This window comes from Anolis carolinensis, chromosome 3 (genome assembly GCF_035594765.1).
Source record: "Anolis carolinensis isolate JA03-04 chromosome 3, rAnoCar3.1.pri, whole genome shotgun sequence".
In the NCBI taxonomy this organism is placed as follows: Eukaryota; Metazoa; Chordata; class Lepidosauria; order Squamata; family Dactyloidae; genus Anolis; species Anolis carolinensis.
Window position 1 is genome coordinate 154,811,052 of NC_085843.1, and position 27,781 is coordinate 154,838,832.

Sequence of the window (27,781 nt, forward strand, 5' to 3'; positions counted from 1 at the left end):
TCATGGTTTCCTCCTTTCTGTGGCAATTGTCCACATGCTCGTGGATCTCAATGGCTTCTCTGTGTAGTCTGAGACGGTGGTTGTAACAACCACCATGGTTACATACAAAACATTCAAGTGCATCTTTATTTTTTACAATCAATTTGCAATTTTAAATATTTTATATACATATAATATTCCTAATATTACAGTAGAGTCTCACTTATCCAAGCCTCGCTTATCCAAGCTTCTGGATTATCCAAGCCATTTTTGTAGTCAATGTTTTCAATATATTGTGATATTTTGGTGCTAAATTCATAAATACAGTAATTACAACATAACATTACTGCGTATGGAACTACTTTTTTCTGTCAAATTTGTTGTCTAACATGATGTTTTGGTGCTTAATTTGTAAAATCATAACCTAATTTGATGTTTAATAGGCTTTTCCTTAATCCCTCCTTATTATCCAAGATATTCGCTTATCCAAGCTTCTGCCGGCCCGTTTAGCTTGGATAAGTGAGATTCTACTGTATATTGTAATACGAAATAATACTAATAATACAATATAATAATATTAATTATATATTATATTTTACATGTAATATTACTAATAATATTACAATATATTGATATAGTACAATATAGTAATTTATTGCCAGTATTGTACTATGCTAATAATATAATATTGTATGTAAATGTAATTTGTAAGCCGCTCTGAGTCCCCTTCGGGTGAGAAGGGCAGCATATAAATGTAACAAATAAATAAATAAATATTTATTTATTCAAAAATAAGTCATATCACTTAAATTCAATAACAATGACACTTTTGGTAGGCTTTTCTTTACCATTGTTTTCTTTTGTGTAGATTGAGTTGTTTCCCAAATGGTGTGCCTAACTGTGTATTCTATCACTCTCTAAGGGGAATCATAAATCTTTTCATTCTCAACTTTTCAACTTTTTATCTTTTTATCTTATTGGCTCTTTTCACAGAAGACTTGCATTCTTCCCTCACCTCTTTCACTCACATTTTGTATCCCTCTTGAATTTCTGCTTCCTACTCTGCTAGCATTCAAAAACAGCCGTTCTTTTCTCTTGTTTTTTCTATGGAAGACATCTCTCATTTGCATTTCACTTTCACCGTTCTGCATTGTTTGATTTGCGCTTTCTGTTCGAAGCCTATGCATGTGTTTCAACTATGCTGCTTAAATGGGGTGATTTGCATATGTTTATTTATACTCACTTTGCAGCCTTTCAGTGTTCCTTGCATTCTGATATCTTGCCTGTTATACACTCTTTGTCTGTCACATGGTTGGGCTGTTCATCTTTCAAACACACTTTTGTTTCCGGACATGTTTCCTTCATTTGTTCTGGCACAATCACTCACTTTTTCATTAAGGCAATTCAATTTCATACATTAGCATTCAAATACTCATGTTACTTTCACTCATGTTTCCTGTCATGCCTCGCATTTGATGTTGGCTGGCGTCATGCCTAGCCATTGGTGATGAGTAAACAGGATAATGACTAGCAGGCTGGTGATGCTGCAACAGGTATGGAAAGAGTTAATCTCAGCCCTGGGTTCTAACGGTCAGAGTAATCTATCGATAAGAATTCACAGGAATAATAATAATAAATAAATAAATAAATAAATAAATAAATAAATAAATAATAACACTTCCCTAGACACTTGGGAAGTGTTCGACTTGTGATTTTGTGATATGAAATCCAGCATATCTATCTTGTTTGCAGTGTCATACAATATAATAAAACTTTATATACCGCCCTATCTCCCAGAAGGGACTCAGGGTGGTTTACAGCAATGGTACAGACATACAGTACATAACAATATAAAAATACATTATTGCACAAAAATAAAATTTACATTAAAATAACAATCAATAAAATCACAGCAGCTTCCAATTGGGGATCAAGAATCAATTCAAATTGGGAACTAAAAAACTTAGAGAAACTGAAGACTAAATTTGATAAACATTTCTTGGTTCCAATACAGACAAATACAAGATTATTTTAAAGAAGACAAAAATGTTGGCTTCATGGAAAAAAAATTCAACATGAGACAAAATAATTTACACTGTAGTAAGAAAAAGATTATAGCAAAAACGTACAAAATACTCCTAGAGTGGAGCACTGAGAAAGAAGTAGTGAAAGAATGTATGGTAAAATTGTCAAGAAACATCAGAAGAACAATAGGACTAAATGAATGGGAAACTATGTGGAATAAGAAAATTAACTACACATATGCATATGAATTAAAAGAAAACTGGTTAAAAATGATGCACCAGTGGTATATGTCCCCTCAGAAAACAGCTAAAATTTTAAAAAATAAAAATTACAAATGTTGGAAATGTGAGAAGAACGAAGGAACCTTTTACCACCTATGGTGGAACTGTGAGAAAGCCAAAATATTTTGGAAAAAAATCCATGAATCAATCCAAAAACATTTAAAACATAAAATACCCCTGAATCCGGAACACTTCCTACTCGGAATGAATAACATTGGAAGATAAATACAAACAAACTCTTTATATATTTTACTACTACAGCGAGAATTGTATATGCCAGATCATGGAGAATGAATACCATCCCGGAGACAAAAGAATGGATAGGAAAAGTAATAGATGTGATGAATATGGATAAATTGACTGTAATGCTCTTAAGATCACAAGGGAAGAATATGAAAGAGACAGACTGGACCCCCTTTATCAAATGGCTAAAAATTAATAAAGTTAAATGGACAATCTAAAAATAGGAGAGGACTGAATAATCAAAATGGATAATGTAAACAAATCACTACCACTATACGTCATAGAAGGACAAGTTACTATTAAATAAATAAAAGAAGGAAGAAATAGTTTTCCACCACGAAGAAGAATGGAAGGACACATTTACATTTCCCCCCTCTTTTTCTTCATTATTCCTTTTTCCTCTCTCTAAATTCTCCCCCCCCCTACTTTCCTTTTCCTGGATTGTTCCCCCACTTTTTATATAAAAGAAACTTATTTTATCTTCAATAAAAAATCACTTAAAAAAAAAAGAACTCACAGGCGGCTGCAATTCAGGGAGGCTGCTTTAAAGATAGGATGCAGCTGTGATTAACTGCATCAAAAGATCTAGCCTAGAGATTGCTCTTTGGGAGAAAAGTATCCTGCATAATAGGCTATGGAGGCTGGTGAATTGTTGTATGGTGACATGTACCTTGTGGAACCTTGAAGACTTTTGTGTTGATGGACTTTGTTGCTATTGTATCCTATGGTGGACTTTGGTGGACCGTGAATCCCTGGACTGACTCTTGACTACGGCTTTTGGATTACCCTTGAAATTTGCTTCTGTGACCCCACCGTGGAACTACGATTATGCTTTAGACCAGGCATGGGTAAACTTTGGCCCTCCAGGTATTTTGGACCAACTCCCACAGTTTGTAACAGCTGACTGGCTGTTGAGAATTGTGGGAGCTCAAGCCCAAAACACCTGGAGAGCCAAAGTTTGCTCATGTCTGCTTTAGACTCTTGTTGCTTGGAACATTAATCTATGAAATCTAAGCATTCAACCCTTGAACTGAACCTTCTGACTACTATATACTCCTGATTATTGAACCGGCGTTTGTAGTACGCTCTTAGTTCACGAGACTTTTGCTTTATCTCTTGCAGCGGTGAGCTATCTTTATGTTTGAACTCGGACCTTGAAAACAGTCAAGTAATTTATGTATGTATTTAAAGTTTCTGTGTTCCTTGTAATTTTGTGGGTTGTTCCTTTTAACTTATGAGTGTTTAATGTTTTTATTCCTTAACTATCTTTCCCTCATCTCTTGAAATTTGAAATGGCTCTGCCAATGTTGCATGCACTACTTCAAATAATTTGTTCACTTTGATTTGCTTTTCTTACTTCTGCGAAGTTGATCATTGCCATTGCCTATTTCCTTACACACTTCACAATCAGATTGAACTTCGCATTTCTCAATCTCATGATCTGGACACACTTTTGGCAATTGTTTTATTGCATTAAAATCTCTGTGTCTCTCAGCAATTTATTACGGTCTATGACCAGAATATATGGAAATGGGCACAGGTGCCCGAAAAGGGGAATCGCAGTTCCCATAAAAGTCAGATAAAAGAACAAATTAAAAACATGCTATAATAAAAACAAATTAAAAGCAGACTATTAGCAGGGTCAGCTAATAGTAAATATCGATCCACTAAGAGGCTCTGGAGGGGGATAGAGGGAGCATTTGCAGTATTTCAGTTATAACAGATTGCTCTGGCTACAGGCCCTGTGGGGTCAGTCATTGTCTGTCTGATGGAAATTGCTGCCGCACAGAACCTGTTTTCTTGCTCCATCCAGTCCAGCAATTTCCAATACAGATGTCTTGTATATATTTTGCTAATAGTATTAAGGAGGCTAATGGGTCTATAATTTGCCGGATCGTCCTGCCTCCCTTTTCTTTTATATATGGGTACAGTGACTGTCATCCCCCAATCCTTGGGTATTTGGCCGTATTTGTCGATACAGGTAAATAGAGATGCAAGGATAGGCGACCAAAAGTCCAAATTATTTTTGATGACCTCGGGCGGGATCGCATCCTCTCCTGGTGCCTTTCCCGGTTTAAGTTGGGCTACTAGTCTCTCTATTTCTACGGTTGTCACCGGTGGCCAAAAGGGAAGGCTTTCCATTGATGTGTTTGGACATACATATCTGCCTGCATTTTCCGAATAGGTGTCCCTGTATAGTTCTTGAAAGTATACTTCCCAACTTGCTGGCGAGATTTGGGAGTCAACTGCAGTTTGATCCCTGCTTCGTATGTTAGATGTAATACACCCAGGGCCGGCCGGAGATAATTTTTAATGGGAAGCGGGGGTGCTGAAAAGCGCCCCCGCCACCGGCCCCGCCTCCCGCGCCCTGGCCCCGCCTCCCACGCTGCGTGGGAGGCGGGGCCATGGCGATTAGTGAGGGGGCGGGGCCACAGTTGGCCCCGCCCCCGCCCAGCGTGCCCTGGCCCCGCCTCCCACGCTGCGTGGGAGGCGGGGCCAGGGCACGCTGGGCGGGGGGGCGGGGCCAGAGTTGGCCCCGCCTCCCACGCTACTCCCACTCGCCCGTCTGGCCTTCCTAGCAGGCCAGAAAGCAGCGGAGGTCCCTCCAGGCCGCGATTGCGGCCTGGAGGGACCTCCGCTGCTTTCTGGCCTGGTAGGAAAGGCCAGACGGGCGAGCGGGAGTAGCGGAGGCGGAGCCAGCTCTGACGCCGCTCCCCCCCCGCCCAGCGTGCCTTGGCCCCGCCTCCCGAGGCAGGGCCAAGGCACGCTGGGCGGGGGGGAGCGGCGTCAGAGCTGGCTCCGCCTCCGCTACTCCCGCTCGCCCGTCTGGCCTTTCCTACCAGGCCAGAAAGCAGCGGAGGTCCCTCCAGGCCGCAATCGCGGCCTGGAGGGACCTCCGCTGCTTTCTGGCCTTCTAGGAAAGGCCAGACGGGCGAGCGGGAGTAGCGTGGGAGGCGGAGCCAGCTCTGACGCCGCTCCCCCCCCCCCGCCCAGCGTGCCTTGGCCCTGCCTCCCACGCAGCGTGGGAGGCGGGGCCAAGGCACGCTGGGCGGGGGGGGGAGCGGCGTCAGAGCTGGCCCCGCCTCCCACGCTACTCCCGCTCGCCCGTCTGGCCTTTTCAAGCAGGCCAGACGGGCCAGGGCGCACTGGGCGGGAGGCGGGGCACCGTCAGGGCGGTGCCCCGCCTCCCGCCCAGCCTGACGGCGCCCCCCCGGGCCTGCGCCCGAGGCGGCGGCGTCAGCTGCCGCATGAGTGGGGCCGGCCCTGAATACACCAGAAAGTGGTTGCATCCTTAGCCTTGACGGCTTCGATGAGCCGCTCCCAGTTGTTTTTTATGGCCTCTCTCTTCTTGCGCATTATTTTTCTTTATACCTTTTCCACACCCTTCTCCTGGATAGGTGACATAACAATATATACCCAGGAACACCAACTGAAAGCCTTGGTCTGTCAAACTCGACACGCTTATCAATTCATTGTTTATTTCAGTTGAACAAATTACTCCCTCCCATTTGCATCCTTTTCAGGGTATACAAGCTGTCCCAGATTTCTTGACAGTTCTCAGTGTCCCAGCAGCCAAAGTTACTGTCATTGCTGGAGTATCCCTTACATCCGTTAACATAGCTAGATCAGTCACTACATGATGTGTGGCCCCAGAATCTAGTAGCTAGCACTCTTTCTTTGGTTCTGTACCTTTTGCTACCATGAAGCAACTGGCTCCTCTGGTTGATCCTCTTCTCATTGGGCCGCCTCTGCCTCTCCTGGCTCTGCTGCTGCTTCCTCTGGGATGTCCCTGATCATGCCAGCAGTCTCTTGCAATGTGCCCAAACTAGTTGCAGTAAAAGCATCTCATTCCTCTTACACCAAACTCTTTTTGGCAATCCATTTCCACCTGCTCATCATCTTCTTAATCCTCTGCCGGCTGGTCTCATCATGGCGACCATCCTGCCACATGGCTGCTACCTCAAAATTTCTCTGATCCTGTTCTTCCAAATTCTTCCCACATACTAAGTCCAAATTTAAATCTTCTACTCTCAGATTTTGAAAACTATGTATTAAAAACTCCCAATCCTTGCTGAGATAGCTCAAAAGAATGTAGCACTGCTGAGCTGGTTCAATTCCAATTCCCCTTGCTTGGGTCTGAATGAAAAGGTCTCTCATGGTATCTAAATATTTTTTGACGTTCTCTTTTTCCCCTTCAGTTTAATCTTGTACAACTTCTTGGACCAAATTATTTGAGATATACAAGATTCTTTCTTATGAACATTTTTCAAAGTGTCCCACCTGTCCTTGCGGAATTCGTATCTAACATGCACCAATTGACTTTCCTCCAAACTAGTCAAATGTAGACTAGGCGAAACTACAGTTAGGTGGATCTGTAATTGGCTAAGTGAATGAACCCAAAGGGCGTTCACCAATGTTTCCTCTTCATCCTGGAAAAGAGTAACGAGTGGAGTGCCATAAGCAGGGTTCCATCCTGGGCCTGGTTCTGTTCAACATCTTTATTCATGACTTAGATGAAGGGTTAGAAGACATGATCATCATGTTTGCAGATGACACCAAATTGGGAGGGATAGCCAATACTCCGGAAGACAACAGCAGAATTCAAAACCATCTTAACAGATTAGAGAGATGGGCTGAAACCAACAAAATAAAGTTCAAGTTCAAATGAAATGCAAAGATACAGAATGGGGGACGCCTGGCTCGACAGCAGTACGTGTGATAATGATCTTGGAGTCCCCATGGACGACAAGTTAAACATGAGCCAACAATGTCATGTGGCGGCTAAAAAAAATGGGATTTTGGCCTGCATAAATAGGAATATCCTGAAGAGTCCTCTCTCGGGAAAGGAGTGGAAACCGCTTCCAAAAGGTGAAGAAAGATGCCTCTGATCTGACTGGAAATACCTGTCTGGCCATTTGGACAGATGTTACAGCCAAAGGTGAAGCTCTTTAGGAAACAGCTATAGAAAAGCAAGCGCCAGACATTTAGGGATATAATTCCCTATTGAGAGTGATCATCTCGATTGAGATGGTAACTATGCACTTATTCCAACCTATACGTTTTTTGAGGTGTTCCTGCGAGTATCTCTGTAGATCTTAGAAAGCTATTTCTTCATTTAAGGCATTGGCTTGCCGGCTGATATCTGAACAGAGGATGGGTCGGAGATGTCAATGCCTCGGTTCTTTTGTTACTGGCTGCTACTTCCCAACAGATGTCAGGTGGTACAATATTGGCTAAACAGTATAATTTATCCAGTGGTGTAGGGCATAGACATTCTGTGGTAATGTAGCATGTCTCACTAAGAGCCACATCCAGTTTTAATGTGGTGGGATGTATTCCACACTGAGCACGCGTATTCAGTAGCATGCGTATTCAGCAGCAAAGCACAAAAGCAGATGTCTTCACTGTATCTTGTTGGGATCCCCAGGTTGTGCCAGTCAGCTTTCATATGATATTTGTAGTACCCACATTTTGCTTGATATTCAAGCAGTGTTTCTTATAAGTCAGAGAATGGTCCAGAGTAACTCCCAAGTATTTTGGTTTGCTGTAATGCTCCACTGGGATTCCTTCCCAGAGCTTGAGGTAACCCTCAAAGCTCAAGATGCTTGTCTGTTGTTAAGATGAAAAGCACATGTCTGCATTTTAGATGGATTAGGAATCAGCTGGTATTCCTTGTAATAGGCAGTAAGAGTGCCTAAAGCTCTGGAGAACTTCTGTTCAACCATTTCAAAGCACTCTGCTTGAGAGGTGATGGCACAATTGTCAGCATAGATTTTTTTTTTCGTGTCAGGAGCAACTGGAGTTGCTTCTGGAGTGAGAGAATTGGCCGTCTGCAAGGACGTTGCCCAGGGGACGCCGGGTGTTTTGATGTTTTTACCATCCTTGTGGGAGGCTTCTCTCATGTCCCCGCATGGAGCTGGAGCTGATAGAAGGAGCTCATCCGCACTCTCCCCAGGTGGGATTCGAACCTGGCAGCTTTCAGGTCAGCAACCCAACCTTCAAGTCACTTAGTCCACTACGCCATCTGGGGGCTCCGTCAGCATAGATGAAACTCTCTGTGCCTTCTGGCAGTGGCTGATCATTTGTGCAAATGTATAACGTTGAGCGAGAAAGCATGCTCCCCTGCGGCAAGCCAATCCTCTGTTTTCGCCATCTGCTTCTCTGACCCTGGAACTCAACAAAAAAGCTCCTGTTTTGTAGTAAATTTCCTATGAAGCGGGTGAGGTGGTAGTTCTTTGTGATATTATAAATTTCTCAGGAGAAGGCGCTGATTTAAAGTATCATATGCTGCTGACAGGTCTATGAAGACAGCTCCTGTCATCTGCTGCCTTTCAAACCTATTTTCTACCGTATGTGTGAGTCAGGTTGAACACTTGTGATGTTCAGCTCTTCCCTTTCCTGAAACCAGTTTGCAGTGGAATAATACATGGATCAATTTTTTCCTTAATTCTATGCAGAATGAATCTCTCCAGAACTTTATAAGATGGCATAAAAAGGAGATTGGTCTATAGCTTTTTGGATCATTATGGTCTTTGCCTGGTTTCAAGATGGCTATGACTCTTGCTTTCCTCCAGATTTTAGGGACCCGACAGGATGCAATACAGTTGTTCATCAGCTTCAGCAGCCAACACCTTGATTTTGGGCCAAAGTTCTTAATTTGTTCCATCCGTAGATTGTCCAGGCCAGCTGCTTTCCCATTTTTACATTTATTGAGAGCCATTTCCAATTCAGTAGGTGTAAAAGGTTCGCTGTTCTCATTATCTGGTTATCTGACTATTATTATATGAGCCTACACCTGACCATATAATGCAGTGTAGATGCACATGATGTTAGGCTGCATTATATGAGCCTGCAATTGACTATGTAGCTGACCAGACTGCATTGAATGGTAGTGTAGACAGGCCCTAGCTGAGCCCCTGGCGGGAGGATGAAAAAGATGTCCTCCTCCCCTTCGCCTGTCCCGCCTAAGCAGTCTGCCGGCCAGGAGGAGGCGGAGGCCATTTTGCGTCGCCCGCGGGAGGCTGAGGGGAAGCCCAGGGCCAGGCGGGAGGGCGGATATAATCAGCAGCGCCAGAGAGGAGGGGGAAACGGGGCGGGCGGCGACGGCAACCACAGGGCCTGGGCGGGCCGCTAGGGGCGTCGCGAGCCCGGCGCCTCGGCTGAAGGGGGGCCGGGAGGGAGGGGCCGGTCGGGCGGGCGCGCTTGCTTGCTGGTCTCCGGGCCCGGTCCGCCCTGCGAGAGAAAGAGCGAGAGAGGAAGGCGGCGACGGCGAGGGGGCCACGATGAGGTAGCAGCGCAGGCCCCCTCCTTGACGGACGGACGGACGCACCCCTTGCGGAGGAGAGGCCGCCATGCCGTCCACGCCGTTGCCGCCCAAGGAGAGCAACCTCTTCAAGCGGATCCTGGTGAGGCGAAGGAGAGAGAAGGCCTCGCGACGCCCCCGTTTGCTTTGCAGGCTTCCCTCCCTCGGGCCCGGCCTTCTCTTCGGCTCCCTGCCCTGTTTAGATTCTCCCCTTTGTATCGCTCCGCCCTCTGGTCATCCTGCCTTCGAGGGGTTTCCCTTCAGCCCCCTCCAGGGCTGCGGTGCCTGCCCAGGCCTCCCTCGGGCCGAGGCCACGTAGCTTGGGAGCCAGCCCCACTGGGAAAGCAGCGCTTTGCAGCCTCTCCGTCAGTATGTCTCGGCTTGTATTGTTCCCAGCCCTCGCCGTGGGGTGTGTTTCCTTCTGAACGTGAATATAGGGGGAAGTCCCATTGAACTTGATTCTGAAATGAATCCTTCCAAGCAGGCCCTGTATCCCAGGATCCGAGCCCAGGTTTTCTGTTTATCCCAGATTATCTGGCAATGTGGACTCATATAATCTAATATAAAATTGGGATCAGATTCTAGGATATAAGACCTGTCTGGAAGGGCCTCGATTTTCCCATCCTAAGGGCAGAGTGACCTCACTTCCTGTTGTCTCACCCCCATTCTTACAGTAGAGTCTCGCTTATCCAACGTAAACAGGCCGGCAGAACGTTGGATAAGCAAAAATATTGGATAATCAGGAGAGGTTAAGGAAAAGCCTATTAAACATTAAATTAGGTTATGATTTTACAAATTAAGCACCAAAACATCATGTTATACAACAAATTTGACAGAAAAAGTAGTTCAATACACAGTAATGCTATGTAGTAATTACTGTATTTACAATTTTAGCACCAAAATATCATGATATATTGAAAAAATTGACTACAAAAATGCGTTGGATAATCCAGAACGTTGGATAAGCGAGTGTTGGATAAGTGAGACTCTACTGTATTTATTTATACTGTCTTTCTCACCCCTGAGGGGGACTCAAGGTGGTTTACAACATATAGTATTAGTGGCAGGAATTCAATGCCAACATACATATAATGAAATCATAATAACTAAATACTGGCTTAATACTAGCGGGCATTTTCCTAGTTTGATATTGGTCTTTGTCGTCAGATCTGAAATCTGGGAGAGAATAAGCAATCCTTTTAGGGCCTTTCACAGATTAGGCAATTGTACAACTTTTGGACCAGTGATAGCCTCCTGGACCATTTCACAACTCTCCATTCATATATTATGGTTGCCCATAGGATCAGCTTAGAATTTTAGTTTATTCTGCATGCTTTAAAATTGGTAAAATGCATTTATTACATATGATGATACATGTTCTCTCATTGACTCATGAATATGGCATGTAAACAAAAGAATCAGTAATTATTACTATTCGGTAATACTGTTTCACATTGTTATTGATGTTGTTTTATGTTGTTTTATGTGGTTATGATGTTGTTAATTTTACTGATCTATGTTTTAATCTATGTTGATTGGGCTTGTCCCCATGTGAGCCGCCCTGAGTCCCTTCGGGGAGATGGAGGCAGGATAAATAAAGTTATTTATTATTATTATTATTATTATTATTATTATTATTATTATTATATAACTATGAATTAAAATCATTAAAATCATCAAACATAGACACATACAACATTTAAACACTAAGACAAAGCATTAAAAATATTCAAAAGGCTGGTCCCATAACCACGTTTTTCTTTCTTTCTAAAGGCCAGGAGGGAGGGCGCTGATCTAATCTCACTGGGGAGAGAGTTCCAGAGCCAAGGGGCCACCACTGAGAAGGCCCTGTCTCTCGTCCCCACCAACAGCTTTTGCGACACAGGCGGGACCGAGAGCAGCGCCTCCCCAGAAGATCTTAGCCTCTGAGAGGGTTCATAGAGGGAGTTACGTTCGGACAGGAAAGCTGGGCCAGAACCTTTTAGGGCTTTATAGGCTAAAGCCAGCAGTTTGAATTGTTAACTATGAGTCATTTGTAAATTGGATGTTTGTAACTCTGGGACTGTCTGTAACTCCATTTCTTATCTCTCTTGGGTTATATTAGTGGTGTATAGAGTTCCCTCACTACTTCGCGGTTCACTTTTCCCGGATTCACTGTTTCACGGTTTTTCAATAAACTCTAAAAGACTATTATAGACCATAAAAATTACAATTTGCAGCCTAAGGAAGGGAGAAAGGAGAAGCCAAAGGGAGAGAAAAGGAGCCCAAGCGGCAATGGGAGAAGAAGGAGGTGATTTATCAACACACGATTGGTTGATAAAGACTTAAAATACTGTATAACTACTAAAATAATTTATAAATATTAAAATAAATATAGCGTCCCTACTTCGCGGATTTTCACTTATTGCGGGTGGTCCTGGAACCTAACCTCAGCGATAAGTGAGGGAACACTGTATTTTACATTGTAGATCGGGGGTGTCCAGATTTTTTAAACTGAGAGCCACCTGTTGGGGAGCCAGGCTATAGTACGAAAAAAAATGAATGCATTTCTACGCTGTATATGTCTTATTTGTAGTGCAAAAAAAAAAACCCATGAAAGAACAATACAATATATAAAACAAAGAACAATTTTAGCGTGTTGTCAAAGGCTTTCATGGCCAGAATCACTGGGTTGCTGTGAGTTTTCCGGGCTGTATGACTATGTTCCTGAAGCATTCTCTTCTGACTTTTTGCTCACATCTATGGCAGGCAGAGGTGTGAGGTCTGTTGGAAACTAGGCAGGTGGGGTTTATATATCTGTGGAAAGTCCAGGTTGGGAGAAAGATCGCTTTTCTGCTTGAGGCAAGTGTAGATAATCTCAACAGAAAGGAGGGAACAATGAAAATGAGCAAAATCTGACTACCAGTATTAAAAAACTGATCAATTGCAACATTCACACTTGCCTCAGGTAGACAAGAGTTCTTTCTCCCAACCTGGACTTTCCACAGATATATAAACCCCCACTTGCCTAGTTTCCAACACACCTCACACCTCTGAGGATGCTTGCCATAGATGTGGGCTTATGTCAGGAGAAAATGCTTCTGGAACATGGCCATACAGTCCGGAAAACTCACAGCAATCCAACAGTTTTAACCAACGTAAACATATCTGTCTTTCAGTGAGAAGTGTGGGCCTGTTTTTGGCTGATGAGAGCATCAAATTAATTAGGATTGTTGTTGATGTTGTTGTGTGCCTTCAAGTCATTTCAAATAGTGACATATGCTGCCTCAGTTTGGTGGAGTCTCCTTTTCTGGAGGTTTTTCAGCAGAGGCAGCATGGCTATCTGTTAGGAGAGCTTTGATTGTGTGTGTGTGTGTGGGGGGGGGGGGCTTATAGTTGCCACCAGACTTTCCCCTTTTCTTCCCAAGGGAGAAGCCACAGCCAAGGGCAGCCTTTTTGGAAAATGTGTGGCAGCGACACAGGAGAAAGGCGGGGCAGATAAGAGAGGTAAGCCAGGCAGGCGCTCGGCCTTTAAGGCCCGCCCTTCCTGGCCATGCAGCAGCAGTAGTGGCAGCAGCGAGTGCCTGGGGCAAGCAGGGCAATTGTGGAGCCTTTCTTTGCAAATAAATAAAAAAAGATTGTGGGGTAAAAGAGTGAGACACAAAGAGTTCATTGGAACAGGATGCTTGAGGCCAGAGCCACTCAAGGAGAAGATAAAATGTAATCGAGGTGAAGGCCACCATCTCTCTTTCTTTCTTCCAGAGGAGTCCATCTTTCCCAGGGTCCTGATTTCCAAGAAGGAAGGAAGTCAAGGAAGGAAGGAAGGAAGGAAGGAAGGAAGGAAGGAAATAAGCAAGGGAGGCTTGGAGAGAGAGGGCCAGTGGAAATTTGAACAGGTGCCGCAATTTGCCCCTGGGCCAGACTTTAGACATGCCTGCTGTAGATTTAATGCAGTTCGACCCACTTGAATGGCTGTGGCTCAGTCCTGTGGAATCCTGGGAAGTGTTGTTTTGCAGGGTCTTAAGCCTTCCCTGCCTCACCCAACTACACATCCAGGATTCCATAGCATTGAGCCATGGCAGTTCATGTGAGGTCAAACAACATTAAATCTACAGTATACATGTACCCCAGGCCAGGAAAACCCCTATTATTTAATCTGTCCTTTACACTAACCTGAATGTATTAATCAGTTAATTTGTTATGCTCAAGTGTCTTTAAACAATGCAGATGATCCCGGATTATTAAAAGCAAGTTTACCCCCCCCCTTTTTTTTTCCCTTCAAGTCAGGTCCCTTTTATTTAAAGCAACACTCTTCAAGTATAATGTTTAAATGCTCTTCTTGATAAACTCTAAAGGGCTGTTTTGCCAGCTTACAATTTAATTTAAAAAGTCCAGGATACAGAAGCAACAGAAGACTAAAGTTTTTATATGTTTATACCATTTCATCTAGAACAAATGTTAACGCTATTGCATTTTACCTTGACGAAGCCCATTGGGATATTTGGCCAACTGAAAATCCAACTAAGGCAAAGGGCAGACCAAATAAAAAAAGAAAGGACTAATTAAAAAGTGATTACAATGATTACAATAAAAAGATAACATACAATAGAATTAATTAAAAAATACAAATAACATCAAATAAAAATTACACAACAATTTTTAACCAATACCACCACCACTTTGCCACAGCAACGCATGGCCGGGCACAGCTAGTAGTAATATATAATGCTAATATTGTGCTATGCTAATAATATAATATATTGTATGTACATATAATTTGTAAGCCACTCTGAGTCCCCTTTGGGGTGAGACGGGTGTGATACAAATGTAGTAAATAAATGCAGTAAATAAATGAATAATAAATAAATAAATTTTAGACTTAGGCTCGCCCAAAGTCTGAAATGACTTGAAGTCACATAGAATCATAGAATCATAGAATCATAGAATAGTAGAGTTGGAAGAGACCACATGGGCCATCTAGTCCAACCCCCTGCTAAGAAGCAGGAAATCGCATTCAAAGCACTCCCGACAGATGGCCATCCAGCCTCTGCTTAAAAGCCTCCAAGGAAGGAGCCTCCACCACGGCCCCGGGGAGAGAGTTCCACTGTCGAACAGCTCTCACTGTGAGGAAGTTCTTCCTGATGTTCAGGTGGAATCTCCTTTCCTGTAGTTTGAAGCCATTGTTCCGTGTCCTAGTCTGCAGGGCAGCAGAAAACAAGCTTGCTCCCTCTTCCCTATGACTTCCCTTCACGTATTTGTACATGGCTATCATGTCTCCTCTCAGCCTTCTCTTCTGCAGGCTAAACATGCCCAGCTCTTTAAGCCGCTCCTCATAGGGCTTGTTCTCCAGACCCTTAATCATTTTAGTCGCCCTCTTCTGGACGCTTTCCAGCTCCCTTCAACTGTGGTGCCCAAAATTGGACACAGTATTCCAGGTGTGGTCTGACCAAGGCAGAATAGAGGGGGAGGATAACTTCCCTGGATCTAGACGCTATTCCCCTATTGATGCAGGCCAGAATCCCATTGGCTTTTTTAACAGCCGCATCACATTGTTGGCTCATGTTTAACTTGTTGTCCACGAGGACTCCAAGGTCTTTTTCGCACACACTGCTGTCAAGCCAGGCGTCCCCCATTCTGTATCTTTGCATTCCATTTTTTCTGCCGAAGTGAAGTATCTTGCATTTGTCACTGTTGAACTTCATTTTGTTAGTTTCGGCCCATCTCTCTAGTCTGTCAAGATCGTTTCGAATTCTGCTCCTGTCTTCTGGAGTGTTAGCTATCCCTCCCAGTCCCTCCCACACAACAACAACAACAACAACAACCCTAATTAACTTGACTATCTCGTTGGCCAGAAGCAAGACCACACTTCCCATTGAAATCCTGATAAATGTATGTTGGTTAAAATTGTTTTTATTTTTAAATATTGTATTGTTCTTTCATTGTTGTTGTTGTTTTTGCACTACAAATAAGACATGTGCAGTGTGAATCGGAATTTGTTTGTATTTTTTTTTCCAAATGATAATCCGGCCCCTCAACAGTCTGAAGGATTGTGGACCGGACCTCGGCTTAAAAAGTTTGAGGACCCCTGGTTTATATGATAAACAAATGTTGATTCTACTCTTTCTTGTTTACAATGTTATTATGGTATTATTCTTAACAAGTCATTCTAATGCTGTCTGCAGCCCATGCTAAAAATAAAATACTAATTTTAGATTAGCCAAGTGATTGCTTTTTCTAGAAGACAGGTTCACAGTTGGTTTAACCACAGTTGTAGTTGCCACTTTTGCAATGTTTCTTTCCTCGCATGGTAAAGTGTGCACACAAAAATGACATACATCATTAGTTTCATAATCCATAATTGCAAACACTGTGATAAAACTATTCCATCATAAAATACCTGAACATTTTTCTTATACTAGTAATTATAAGAGGATTGCTTTTTCATTTGTCTCCATTATGATCAAACTAAAAGGATAGTACTTGACTCCCCCCTTTTTTGTATTTTATTGTATTGTGTGGTCTTATTCACAATCTGGCTGTGGATAAGAACAGCGCAATGCAAATTAACTTTTTAGTCTCAAAGGAAACCAAGCAAATGGAAGTTTATTGAGGCACATGTAATCAATGTACTATTAACCCTGGAACTCTCAATCAGTGAATGCTTCCTAAACCCATAGTCAGTTTTCCTATCTCTCTGATCGTCCTTTATCTATACCATTTGTTCTTTATCAAATCGAAACTAACTCTTATGTGTTCTCTTCCCTGTCTCTGTCAAATCCAAACCCATTCAGCCTCTGTTTTTGTAACACCACACTTCCCTGTAGCCTCCTTGCCTCATTCACATTTGCCCATCTCCTCTCTTCAAACTGGCAACAAGGAAATCCAAAGTCATAGCCTGATATAAATTCAGTCAAACCTATAACTGCTCTTAAGACTAGCCACTTGGTGCATATCTTGTGTGTGCACCTTGGTTTGGATAGATTCTTCATCCATATAGTTCCAGTATCTTTACCGGGACTGTCTGGTGTTCTCCCTAATTGCCGGGTTGTGACCACTACCCCTTTCCTCCCTTAGGGCACTCCCTTTTTTCCAGGACCACCATCTCTGCATTATTTTGCTCCCTTGTATACTTAGATGAAACTTCTCTCCCAAGATCACAAAATTCCCACTGCTGCGTTCAATCCACTTCCATTCCAGTGAAACTTACTCCCATCCCTTTCCGCCCCAAATAGCACAGTGAACTCAGCTATCTCTCTGGGAGACACAAGGAAGCTCCTGTTCAGATGGTGATATCTAAACCACTAATCTCTGTAGGGCTAGCAGAATTTTCAAGAAGCCATGCCTTGGAATGAAATAAAGTGGTGGGGCTATTGTAAGCTGTAAAGTTTAATTACTGTGCCATATCCATTCTATAGCCAAGCGAAGAGAAATAAGGTGTTTTGCTGGTTCCATTTAACTAGTTTCTCTTGCCTCTCCATGTTCATTTCGGGGGGGGGGGGGGAGTTGAATCAGATGCCAAGTACAAATTAAGTTCCATTATGTCTGTTCCAGTCCCCTGTATTTCAGCACTGTATTTTGTATGTATGTGGGGAACGGTGGTCTCAATTTTTATTAGTATTTTTTAACCCACAGTTTAAAATATTTGGTTTTTGTATTCAACATTTTAAAGGTTTCATTTTGTATTTTTAACATTTTTATGATTGGTTTTTATTAGGCATATATCTTATTCTTGAAACATAGTTTCAGAAACTTTTTTAATTGATAGAAATATTATGTGGACCTTCTATAATTGATGCATCTATCATTTAATCATTTTTCTATACTAGGTTAGGTAAGATGACTGTGATGATAATAGTTTTAAGGTAACAGATTTGGTTGATTTACAGTATATACATTTCAGTCAGTAGAAACATATTTCTGAGTTTCCATTTTACCATTTATTTAATAAAGCTCAGATTTTCTAGATCAGTACTACTCAGTTTGGTGGTCTATGGACCTCAGTGGTCTGCGAACTAGTGCTGGTCCATAAGTCAATGGCTATCATGCTTTTGCACATTATGCTATTTTAATTAAAATGTTTATATTTCACTCTCTATCTGAAGATCTCAATCCAGCATAAAATATAATTAATTTAAGGCAACATATAGCAATAGCAGCAATTTGAAACACTAAATATATATTTTTTGTAATTTTTAAAAAGTTTAAAATGACTGCAAATTTAATGACTGCAAAGGCAGTTCTGGGAGAGAAGACAAATTGAAGTTGTTCCTAGCCACGTGTTTTTGCAGTTCTTCTCTGTTGCTCCAAGGTGAAATGAGTGCTAATAGAAATTGATCTAAGAACAAAAAGTTTAGGATAACAGGCAATACATCTTTGGATAGAAACATTTAGCTGTATCCAACCCCAGGTGTAAATGTTCTTTGAGCAAAAAGCAGTTTGATGAATATAGTTCTTAGTGGGAAAAACAACTGGCACAGAAAAGTTAAGCATTCTTCTGTCCCTAGGTTCCTTCTTTTGATTCAATTTTCCTTTTATTTTTTTTTAAAAAGGTCCCTGAATGCTTCCTTGTGATTTGATTTATAGTTTGGACCAGGAAGGTATATTTCTAAAGAGTGGCTTTTGAAATCTGTTTTGATTTGTGATTGGAAGTAGTGATAGATCGTAAAGTTAAATTGTTCTTTTCCCTAGAAATGTTATGAGCAGAAACAATACAAAAATGGACTCAAATTCTGTAAGATGATCCTCTCCAATACAAAATTTGCTGAACATGGAGGTAAGTGCAGTATTTGAATTAATCTTTTTTAAAAAAAAACTGCAGAAAGGCATGTTTTATTTACATACTAGGTATTTGAATGTTAGTGTTTGTTGTACATTTTTTTGAATCATGAACCACCACTTGAAAGACAGCGAATAGCAGTGAAAAACCTAGAATTTTGCCATAATAATTCAAAATAAAATGACCTTTCTCAATGAAACCTTAAACTACAGTACTCGAACCTAACTGGATCTACATATGCAGCATAATGATGTGGTGAGATGGATTGTGCCACTTTGGACTAAGCTATAACTCAGATCTTCCTTTGATCACATGTATTGGGTTCTTTTCTTGCAGGGACTTTTGTGCCTGTGTATTTGCTCATTTTTAACATAATTATTCCTTCCTACTTGTTATTGTGACTGCTTCACCATTAAAAAAAACACAAAAACAAGCAAAACCTTTGCTCCATGTTGTACTAGTTTTCAAGCTTGGACACTGTCTGCTTGTACTTTTAATAGTTTTGATAAACTCTCGTGCCAAGGAGTCCTGAACAAACCCAACAATTACAGAACAAGAAGAGAAATCCTCTTACATATCAAAAAGTGCCATAGTTAAAGAACAAGGAGCAGAGAGTAAAAATAAGCCTTACATTCTCCCAGAGGAATGAAGAAACATGGGTACCTTCAGAATCTGTATTATGACTACAGTTTTTAACACATTCATAAATAATCTGGAGTCAGATACAACAAGTGAGCTGCCCTAGTTTGGAAAGGATGCTGACATATTTAGGGTGATGAGAACAAAAGTGGATTGAGGGTTACTCTAAAAAGAATCTCTATATTGTGTGTGAATGGGCAATAAAATGGCAAATAAGAGTAATAATAAGAAAGTGCAAAGTAAGAGTCACATATACACTAATGGGATCTGATCTAGCAATAAATGATGAAGGAAGGGACCTTGGCACTGTATCTTGGCCAAGGGTGCAGAAAAAGGCAACCAATATAATAACCAAAGGATAGGAGCAGCTGTCTTTTGATGAAAGGTTATAGAAAAAATATATGTGAAAGGTATATAGAAAAAAAGCCAATGGGAGAGTCATGATTGTGAAATACACAGTTATGTATGGTGTGAACAAAATAGATAGGAGCTTTTTAATTACCCATAGTACTAAAACCCAGTATCAACTGAATTTAAACAGTTTGGGATTCAGGAAGAAATTAAAGGAAGTACTTCATTAACAAAACATAGCAAAACTATGGGTTTTCTGTCACAATGTATAGTTGTGAGAGCCCTATATATTGCTATGGAGGACAGAACAAATTTATGAAGAGTGGGGTTAACAGTAGCTACTAATAAAACTGACTACATGTCTCCAAAATCAGAAGATGTTGTTGCTGATGGACTTCCCATAGGCAACTAATAGGCCACTATGTGAATAAAATGTTTGACCTGATACTGCCTTGACCTGATCCAGCATCAGTAAAGGCTAGTTACTTTGTGTTTAGTTTCAAAAATATTCATAGCCTGCATCCTGAAGTGACACCTAGTAGAGGCATGAAACAGGTTTCATATCAGAAAGAGTATGTGTTTTGGAATCTCACTTATGTACATTACTTGGGCATAATCTAGAACCTGAATAATTTATCTCTGGTCTACCTGGTTGAGACCTCTTTTTGTATAAAATACAGCCAGGTGGAATATGATCCTGCCATTTAAGTGCATAGGTGGAAAGGTGGAAATTCTTATGTACATTGGAAACCCTGCCCTCTCTCCACCAGCTTTGGTTAAGACAGTGGGGCTATTATAAAGCAATGAAACAAGTATTAATCACTTATTAAAAGCTTATTTTGACACCTAAATTGACTGTATATAAATTATTAAATTTTCCCCACAGAGACGTTGGCTATGAAAGGATTGACCTTGAATTGTTTAGGAAAGAAAGAAGAAGCATATGAATTTGTTCGTAAAGGCCTTCGTAATGATGTCAAAAGTCATGTGTGTATCCTTTCAAATAGTAGGCCAGATTCATTTTTGTAATATTTCTATGTTCCTTTAAATGTTCAAAATTATTTTCAATGTACAAATGGATTCTTTGCACAAGTTCCTTCCCACCACCACCCCCCTAAAAAAAATTCAGTACTTGTTACTGTTCATACTATTGGTTGCTGACGATGCTGTTTTTATGTTACTGTCTTTTGTAATGTTTGATTTTATTGAGATGTTTTAATCTATGTTTGGTTTTAATCTCTGTTGGATCGGGCTTGTTCCCTATGTAAACTGCCCTGAGTCCCTTCGGGGAGATGGAGGCGGGATATAAAAATGAAGTTATTATTAATATTATTAGTATTATTATTTGCTATGTAATAATTTGTATTGAAATGTATACATAAGGCAGTTGCATATAACCTAACAATTATGTATATTTGAAATTTTAAACTGAAGTCTAGTGAATTCTAAAGTGTAATAAATTAATACATTTAGCTATATAACTAGATTTCTGGATAGCTAGTAGGCATCTACCAGTAGACTTATATTGATAATAGTTTTAAGCATGCATCTTGTTAGAAAGTGAAGGTACCAGGGAAAGTAAAAACATGTGGCACACAGGAAAAGGAGCCAAGATCCACATGTATGTGGCATTGCAACTGTGTGTGCGGCAGTTGCTCCTCCTTTTCCTGTTTGCTACTTGCTTCTGTTTCCTTCCCTTCATTTGCCTGAATGAACAGGCACTCTCTGTACATAGGAAGAGGAAAAGGAATCAGGATCAGCAGGGTAAATGAAGTAGTATGCGAAAATAGCTCCTTCTCTTCTCCTCAGTACTAACCATTCCTCCTCCTCCCAGATACCTTATTATTTTTTGCACTTTGACAGATGTGTCTGTACCCTAATCCCTGTGTGAGTGGAAGAATAAGTGAAATTACTTGTGGGCATCATATTGGGTTATGTAGTCACATCTTAGGCATTCAATCCCTTTAGTGACAAAGAGTTTTATCACACAAAAGTCTTTTCCTACTACAAAATACTATCCAGTCAGGATTGCTTTCTTTCCTTACACACTCAGTATTACTACCTCCCAAGATATGATCCCTGCCCCTTTTCCTAGTTTGGCACATGTGCACAGAGAGTTCCCACCCACCTAATACATATGAAACAGACTTTTTTTCTCTTGGGGAAATTTCCTAATGAGAGTAGATCAAACTTCTCAGACATAATGGATCAGTGGCAGAGAAGAGGTTGCAGTTACTGGTTTATCTGTTTGATCTATCCCCATACCAAGACTGGTATCTCTGAATGAAGAAACGGCAAGAAAGAGAGAGAGGGTTGATGAAATAAATGCATTTCTGAACCAAAACACTTTTGGCTTTTCCTCATATTTCAAGGGATGTGTGGGGGGGAGAGAAAGAGGGAGAGAAAAATGAAGGGATTAGTACAGCACATCATTATAAACACTGTAGCAAGAGAGGAACTCCAGGATGGGTCTGGGAAAGGACTTGGGGTGGGGGGATGAGTATTTGGTTCTCTGACAAGCCCGAGTTGTGGGGAAGGAGTAATGGATTCTTTTTCTATAGAGAAAAAAAATGTTCACTTTTTTCACATTTATTTTGCAAGTGGAAAGACATCACATTGAACTGTCCATCCCCTTTCCTCTTTCAAGTAGGATTAGATACCATCCCTTTCATTTTAGATACTGCTTGAGGAATAAGCTCTTGATAGAGTTCAGAAATGTTTTGGTACTAGCACTAAATCTTAGATAATTGGGCACTTTAAATTTTTAAACAAAAGGGTCTTTTCCATACTTCTCCTTTTAAATTTTATCAATTTTAATGTGGTAACATATAGTTTTTCAGTAAATTAGCAGTCAAAATATAGAGGTGAAAGTTCACTGAAGCTTGATAATATGCTGCAAAATACATTGTAAGTACAATATATCCAATAAGGTATAAGTGACTTAGCTACAGCTAAGAAGTAGCATATTTAAAATCCTCTGTAGTTGCATTTTAAATATTTGTAGTGTCTGGTAAGACTTTCAGCTTCACTATTAGCTGGCCATGTGATGATATTATCTGGCTTCATTTGGCTGTATTATAGCAAGGACTGTCATTTAAAGACAAATAAATGAACACAATGTCCATAAATCAAGGTAGAAACATCAAATGTATTATTTAGATAGTTTTATGATTTGTTACAGAGTGGTTGCAATACATTGTTATTTTCCATAGGAGACAGGCATTGTGGGTTGAAGGCTTTTACTGTAAGATAGGAGTATTTACAGCAACTGACACTGAACATATTACTTGGAAGATTGTTTACATTAAAATGATATTTAAACTTCACATGATATTGCTAGCTTTTATCTTGTATTTTGTGCTCTGCACTTTGCTCCATGAGTAAAATGATAACAAAGGAAGGATTTATGTATGTGTCAGCTCATGCCCTTAAGTCATGAATAAATTATGCTGACTGATTAATCTTTACAATGCTACATATGCCAAAAAAGAGTGGATATGGTTTATTTCCTTAACTCTTATTAGGTTGGCACGTTTATGGACTTTTGCAGCGCTCTGATAAAAAATACGATGAAGCTATTAAGTGCTATCGAAATGCTCTCAAATTAGATAAAGACAACTTACAAATCCTAAGAGATCTCTCACTATTACAGATCCAAATGAGGGACCTAGAAGGATACAGAGTAAGTAATTAATTTTAATATTACAAAAGAAATGAAGATTATTTCAGTTTGTGTGTGAAAAGCAATGCTAGATTTCTACATGAGCTGAGAAATATATTTTGTCTATAATAGAGTTTGTCTAATTAGATGGTGAAATGGACATGTTGGCATTATCTTGGTATGCTTGAAGACCAATAACAATTCATAATAGTATGTTCAAGTCACCAAGGTGAAAGTGCAAAAGCTGGGCTGCAGTTAAACATCAAGAAAACCAAGATTGTGGCAACCAGACTGATTGATAACTGGCAAATAGAGGGAGAAAACGTGGAGGCAGTGACAGACTTTATATTGCTAGGTGTGAAGATCACTGCAGATGCAGACTGCAGCCAGGAAATCAGAAGACATCCACTTCTTGGGAGGAAAGCAGTGGCCAACCTCGATAAAATAGTGAAAAGCAAGAGACATCACACTGGAAACAAGGTCCGCATAGTTAAAGCAATGATATTCCCCATAGTAACCTATGGATTACTGGACCATAAGGAAGGCTGAGCAAAGGAAGATAGATGATTTTGAACTTTGGTGCTGGAGGAAAATCCTGAGAGTGCCTTGGACCACAAGAAGATCCAACCAGTCCATCCTCCAGGAAATAATGCCTGGCTGCTCACTGGAAGGAAGGGTATTAGAAGCAAAGATGAAGTATTTTGGCCACATCATGAGAAGACAGGAAAGCTTGGAAAAGATCATGATGCTGGGGAAAATGGAAGGAAAAAGGAAGAGAGGCTGACCAAGGGCAAGATGGATGGATGGTATCCTTGAAGTGACTGGCTTGACCTTGAAGGAGCTGGGGGCGGCAATGGCTGACGGAACTCTGGCATGGACTTGTCCATGAGGTCACGAAGAGTCGGAAACGACTGAGCGAATGAAGAAGATGTTCAAGTCAGCTACTAAAATTACCACTCCAGAGAAAAATTATAACAAGTCTATAAAGAATTATAGAAAAAAAGGAGAGTACCAAAAGCTCAGTAATCTTGACAACAGTTGCGAATTTATTTTGATTCCTGGATCTGCTGCTTGAATTTGTGTTGTTTGATGTTTGGTCAGTCATGGGAAGCATATCAAAAATTTATTCCTAGTAATAAGGGTTACGGTCAGGTATTATGCTAGTCAGTTTTTCTGGAAACTCAGTTGGAACTTTTCTGACTTGGCTTTGCTTTTCTTGTTATGTGTGATGCTTTAAAATAAGCTTACTTGTTTTCTAGAATATTTTAAGTATTTTTCTATTATTTGGTGACTCACCTTTAGTTTATTATGTCTTTCAAGGAGACCAGGTATCAGTTACTCCAGCTGCGGCCCACTCAGAGGGCTTCATGGATTGGATATGCAATTGCGTATCATTTGTTAAAAGATTATGATATGGCCTTAAAACTGCTGGAAGAATTTAGAAAAACTCAGCAGGTAAGGAGGAGCAAGTACATTTTATTATGTTTTTAGGATGTAAAGGGAAAATAGTGCCATTATTTTATTTAATTCTGTTGTTTTGTTGTTTATACCCGTTCTGTCTTTACCATAGGAGAGTCGATGTGGCTTAACATAAAAGCATTAGCATACAATTTTAAATATACCAATATGCAAACATTAAAACAGGATTAAATCTAAACAGATTTAAAAATCCCCAGTTAAAAACCATTAAACCATATTCAGTTAAAAACCACAGCACCCCCTGAATTGATCTTAAAAACCTTTAAAACCTTCATATTTATTGTCTAATGTGCAATATTAGAATGTCTCTTCATAATGATTATGAAACATTGATGAGAATATAAATTATTCTTGATCTACTCTGAATTTTATATTGTAAAATGTTTCTTCATAATGATTATGAAATTGATGAGAATATAAGTCATTGGTGATCTATCTACACTAAATGTTATGTTGTAGTCATGCCGACCACATGACCTTGGAGGTGTCTGCGGACAACGTTGGTTCTTCGGTTTAAAAATGGAGATGAGCACCACCCCCCAGAGTCAGACATGACTGGACTTAACGTCAGGGGAAACCTTTACCTTTATACCAATATAATTACTGATTTGTGAAGCCTATATAGTTATGATGACTAAGCAAATTTGAATTAATTAAAAAAAATTCATAATTTACAGCACAATTCTATGAATGCTATTTAATAATAAGGCCTACAAAATTCAGCAGAGCTTATTCCAATACTGTTGTACCATTGGTCCTTCATATCCACAGATTCCTTGGATTCTCCCATCAGCGTCTTCAAAATATTATTTTAAAAATTCCAAAAGCAAACTCTGCTTTTTCTATTTTATATAAAAGATGCCATTTTACTTTGTCATTGTATGCAGTGCAACTTGAACATCCACTGATTTTGGTAATGGGGGGGGGGGGGGAGGGTGTCCTTGAAGCGAACTCCAGATGCCAGGACCCCACTGCATAGTCATCAATACAAGAAAAGAACAATGTAAAAAAGTTGCATTCTGCCCAACCATTGGAATCCTCCCAGATGTCACTGCCCAGTCTTGTAAATATCCACTAGTCATTTCCTACAATTTTGGTTTTATGCAGTCACTAAATGAAAGCTGTGATTTTCAGGATTTTTTTCTTCTACCACATGAAAATTCAAGCATGATGAAGAGATTTACTAACTGCTGTTCCCTCTCCTTTTGGTAGCCTCAGCATTGGCCATACACAACTAGAGGCAGGAGGCTTTTAGTTTCATTCTTAAGCAAACTGAACTGACAGTTGAAAGCCTTATTTGGAACAGATGGATAACCAGCCTGATTGAAATAATTTTGTACTCTGGACATGGTGTAACAGTACAAAGGGTCAGTAACTTCAGAAAGTTACTGACATTTTTTCAAAGCAAGAACTTGGCCAAATGAGTGTTTAAATTCAAATATCCATTGTCTCTCTGGTTACTTTTTAATTATGGCCTTTCTCAATGTTATTTTTCTGTTGTTTTCCAGATTCCTCCTAATAAAATAGACTATGAATATAGTGAGTTAATATTGTACCAGAATCAAGTGATGAGAGAGGCCGATCTGTTTCAAGAATCTTTGGACCACATAGAAACTTATGAAAGACAAATATGTGATAAGCTCATGATAGAAGAAATCAAAGGTATGCCATTTTCTTTTCCCATGCTTAAATTGTTTTATAACACATGTTTCACAGTGAGTAGGGTGTAGAGCATTGAACTTAGTGTTCGACTTAGTTTGTCCTTTGCCTATCATTTGTAATATAATAAGTTTGGTGTAATACAAGCACATATTACATGAATAAAATGTAATCCAGATTAAAATGTATCCTGTTATACCCATCACAGTCTTTATCATGCCTTGATAAGGTGATTTGCCATCCCTTCACTGCAGTGGGCTATTGGTACAGGTGGTGTGCCCCTCCAGTTATGACAACAGGTGAGCTGGATACCAGCATAATTGGCTTAAACCTTTTTTCCTTAGAAGGTGTATAGTCTTACAAACCACGTATGCTATGACTAGTGTGTATGACATGCCCATGTTATTTCAATATACTTGACCTCAACCTATTTAAAAATGTGTTGTTTCTGTTCCTGTTTTCACATAATGGGGTGAGTCTGGATGATTAATGGATTGTTTCAAACTGTGTAACTATTTTTTGCTGAAATAAAGTTTGAGGTACATTTATTCTTAGCTAGCTTTATTTAAACTATAGAACCTTATTTTCTCTTCAGCTCATGCGTCTGTTTTAACTCCACAGTCATGGGTGAATATTTATCAATCGACTACCTTGTCAAAATAACTGGTAGATAATGATTATAACAACACATATAAAGTGCATAAAATCTCAAAATTCTGTTCAGTATAGAGCATCTATATATATAAATGAGTGATGGCATCACGGCGACCAACAAAACAACAAACCTACAGGCCCCCCAACCTTGGAATTTGACAACACAACCCATCATCCACGCCTCTAGGTTGATACAACAAAAAGAAAAAAAATAAAGCCCTAATTAGAGGGAAAGGAATAATTGTTTTTATCCAATTGCTGCCAGTTACAGGGCTAATCTCTGCCCACTTGGTCTCCTAGCAACCAACTCAGCCGAGGGGACAGGCAGACTTAGGCCTCTCTTAGGCCTCTTCCACAGATCATCTAATTTGTTTTGATCCAACTGCTGCCTCTCAATGCAGTCATCCCACATGACCTATGGACAACGCCGGCTCTTCGGCTTAGAAATGGAGATGAGCACCAACCCCCAGACTCAGACACAACTGCACTTAATGTCAGGGAAAACCTTTACCCTTTACCTTAACTACCACTATCAATACTTTATTTCCCATACCACCATACTTCGCTACAGCAGCGCGTGGCCAGGCACAGCTAGTAACAATTAGAAGGCAAGAACCTTACTGGCTCAATAGCTGTGTAAATTGGTCTGGACCAGACATAATTCAAAGTACAGTACCACTAATGACATTTAAAGTCTTAAATGACTTTAGGTCTGGAATACATTAGGAAATGACTTTTCCCAAACTTGCCTG

The 27,781-nt window shown here is 40.4% G+C and overlaps 1 protein-coding gene across 1 annotated transcript in view; it reads left to right on the plus strand.

Annotated features, from left to right (window-relative positions):
• Nucleotides 1–9,612: 9,612 nt before the first annotated feature.
• Nucleotides 9,613–27,781, plus strand: part of naa16 (N-alpha-acetyltransferase 16, NatA auxiliary subunit) — a 40,526-nt gene continuing 22,357 nt past the window's right edge. The window contains exons 1-6 of the mRNA XM_003218630.4: nucleotides 9,613–9,934; nucleotides 18,499–18,583; nucleotides 20,463–20,567; nucleotides 23,101–23,258; nucleotides 24,558–24,692; nucleotides 26,225–26,378. Coding sequence (XP_003218678.2) covers nucleotides 9,881–9,934; nucleotides 18,499–18,583; nucleotides 20,463–20,567; nucleotides 23,101–23,258; nucleotides 24,558–24,692; nucleotides 26,225–26,378 — 691 coding nt within the window. The 5' untranslated portion in view covers nucleotides 9,613–9,880. The remainder of the gene's footprint in view (nucleotides 9,935–18,498; nucleotides 18,584–20,462; nucleotides 20,568–23,100; nucleotides 23,259–24,557; nucleotides 24,693–26,224; nucleotides 26,379–27,781) is intronic.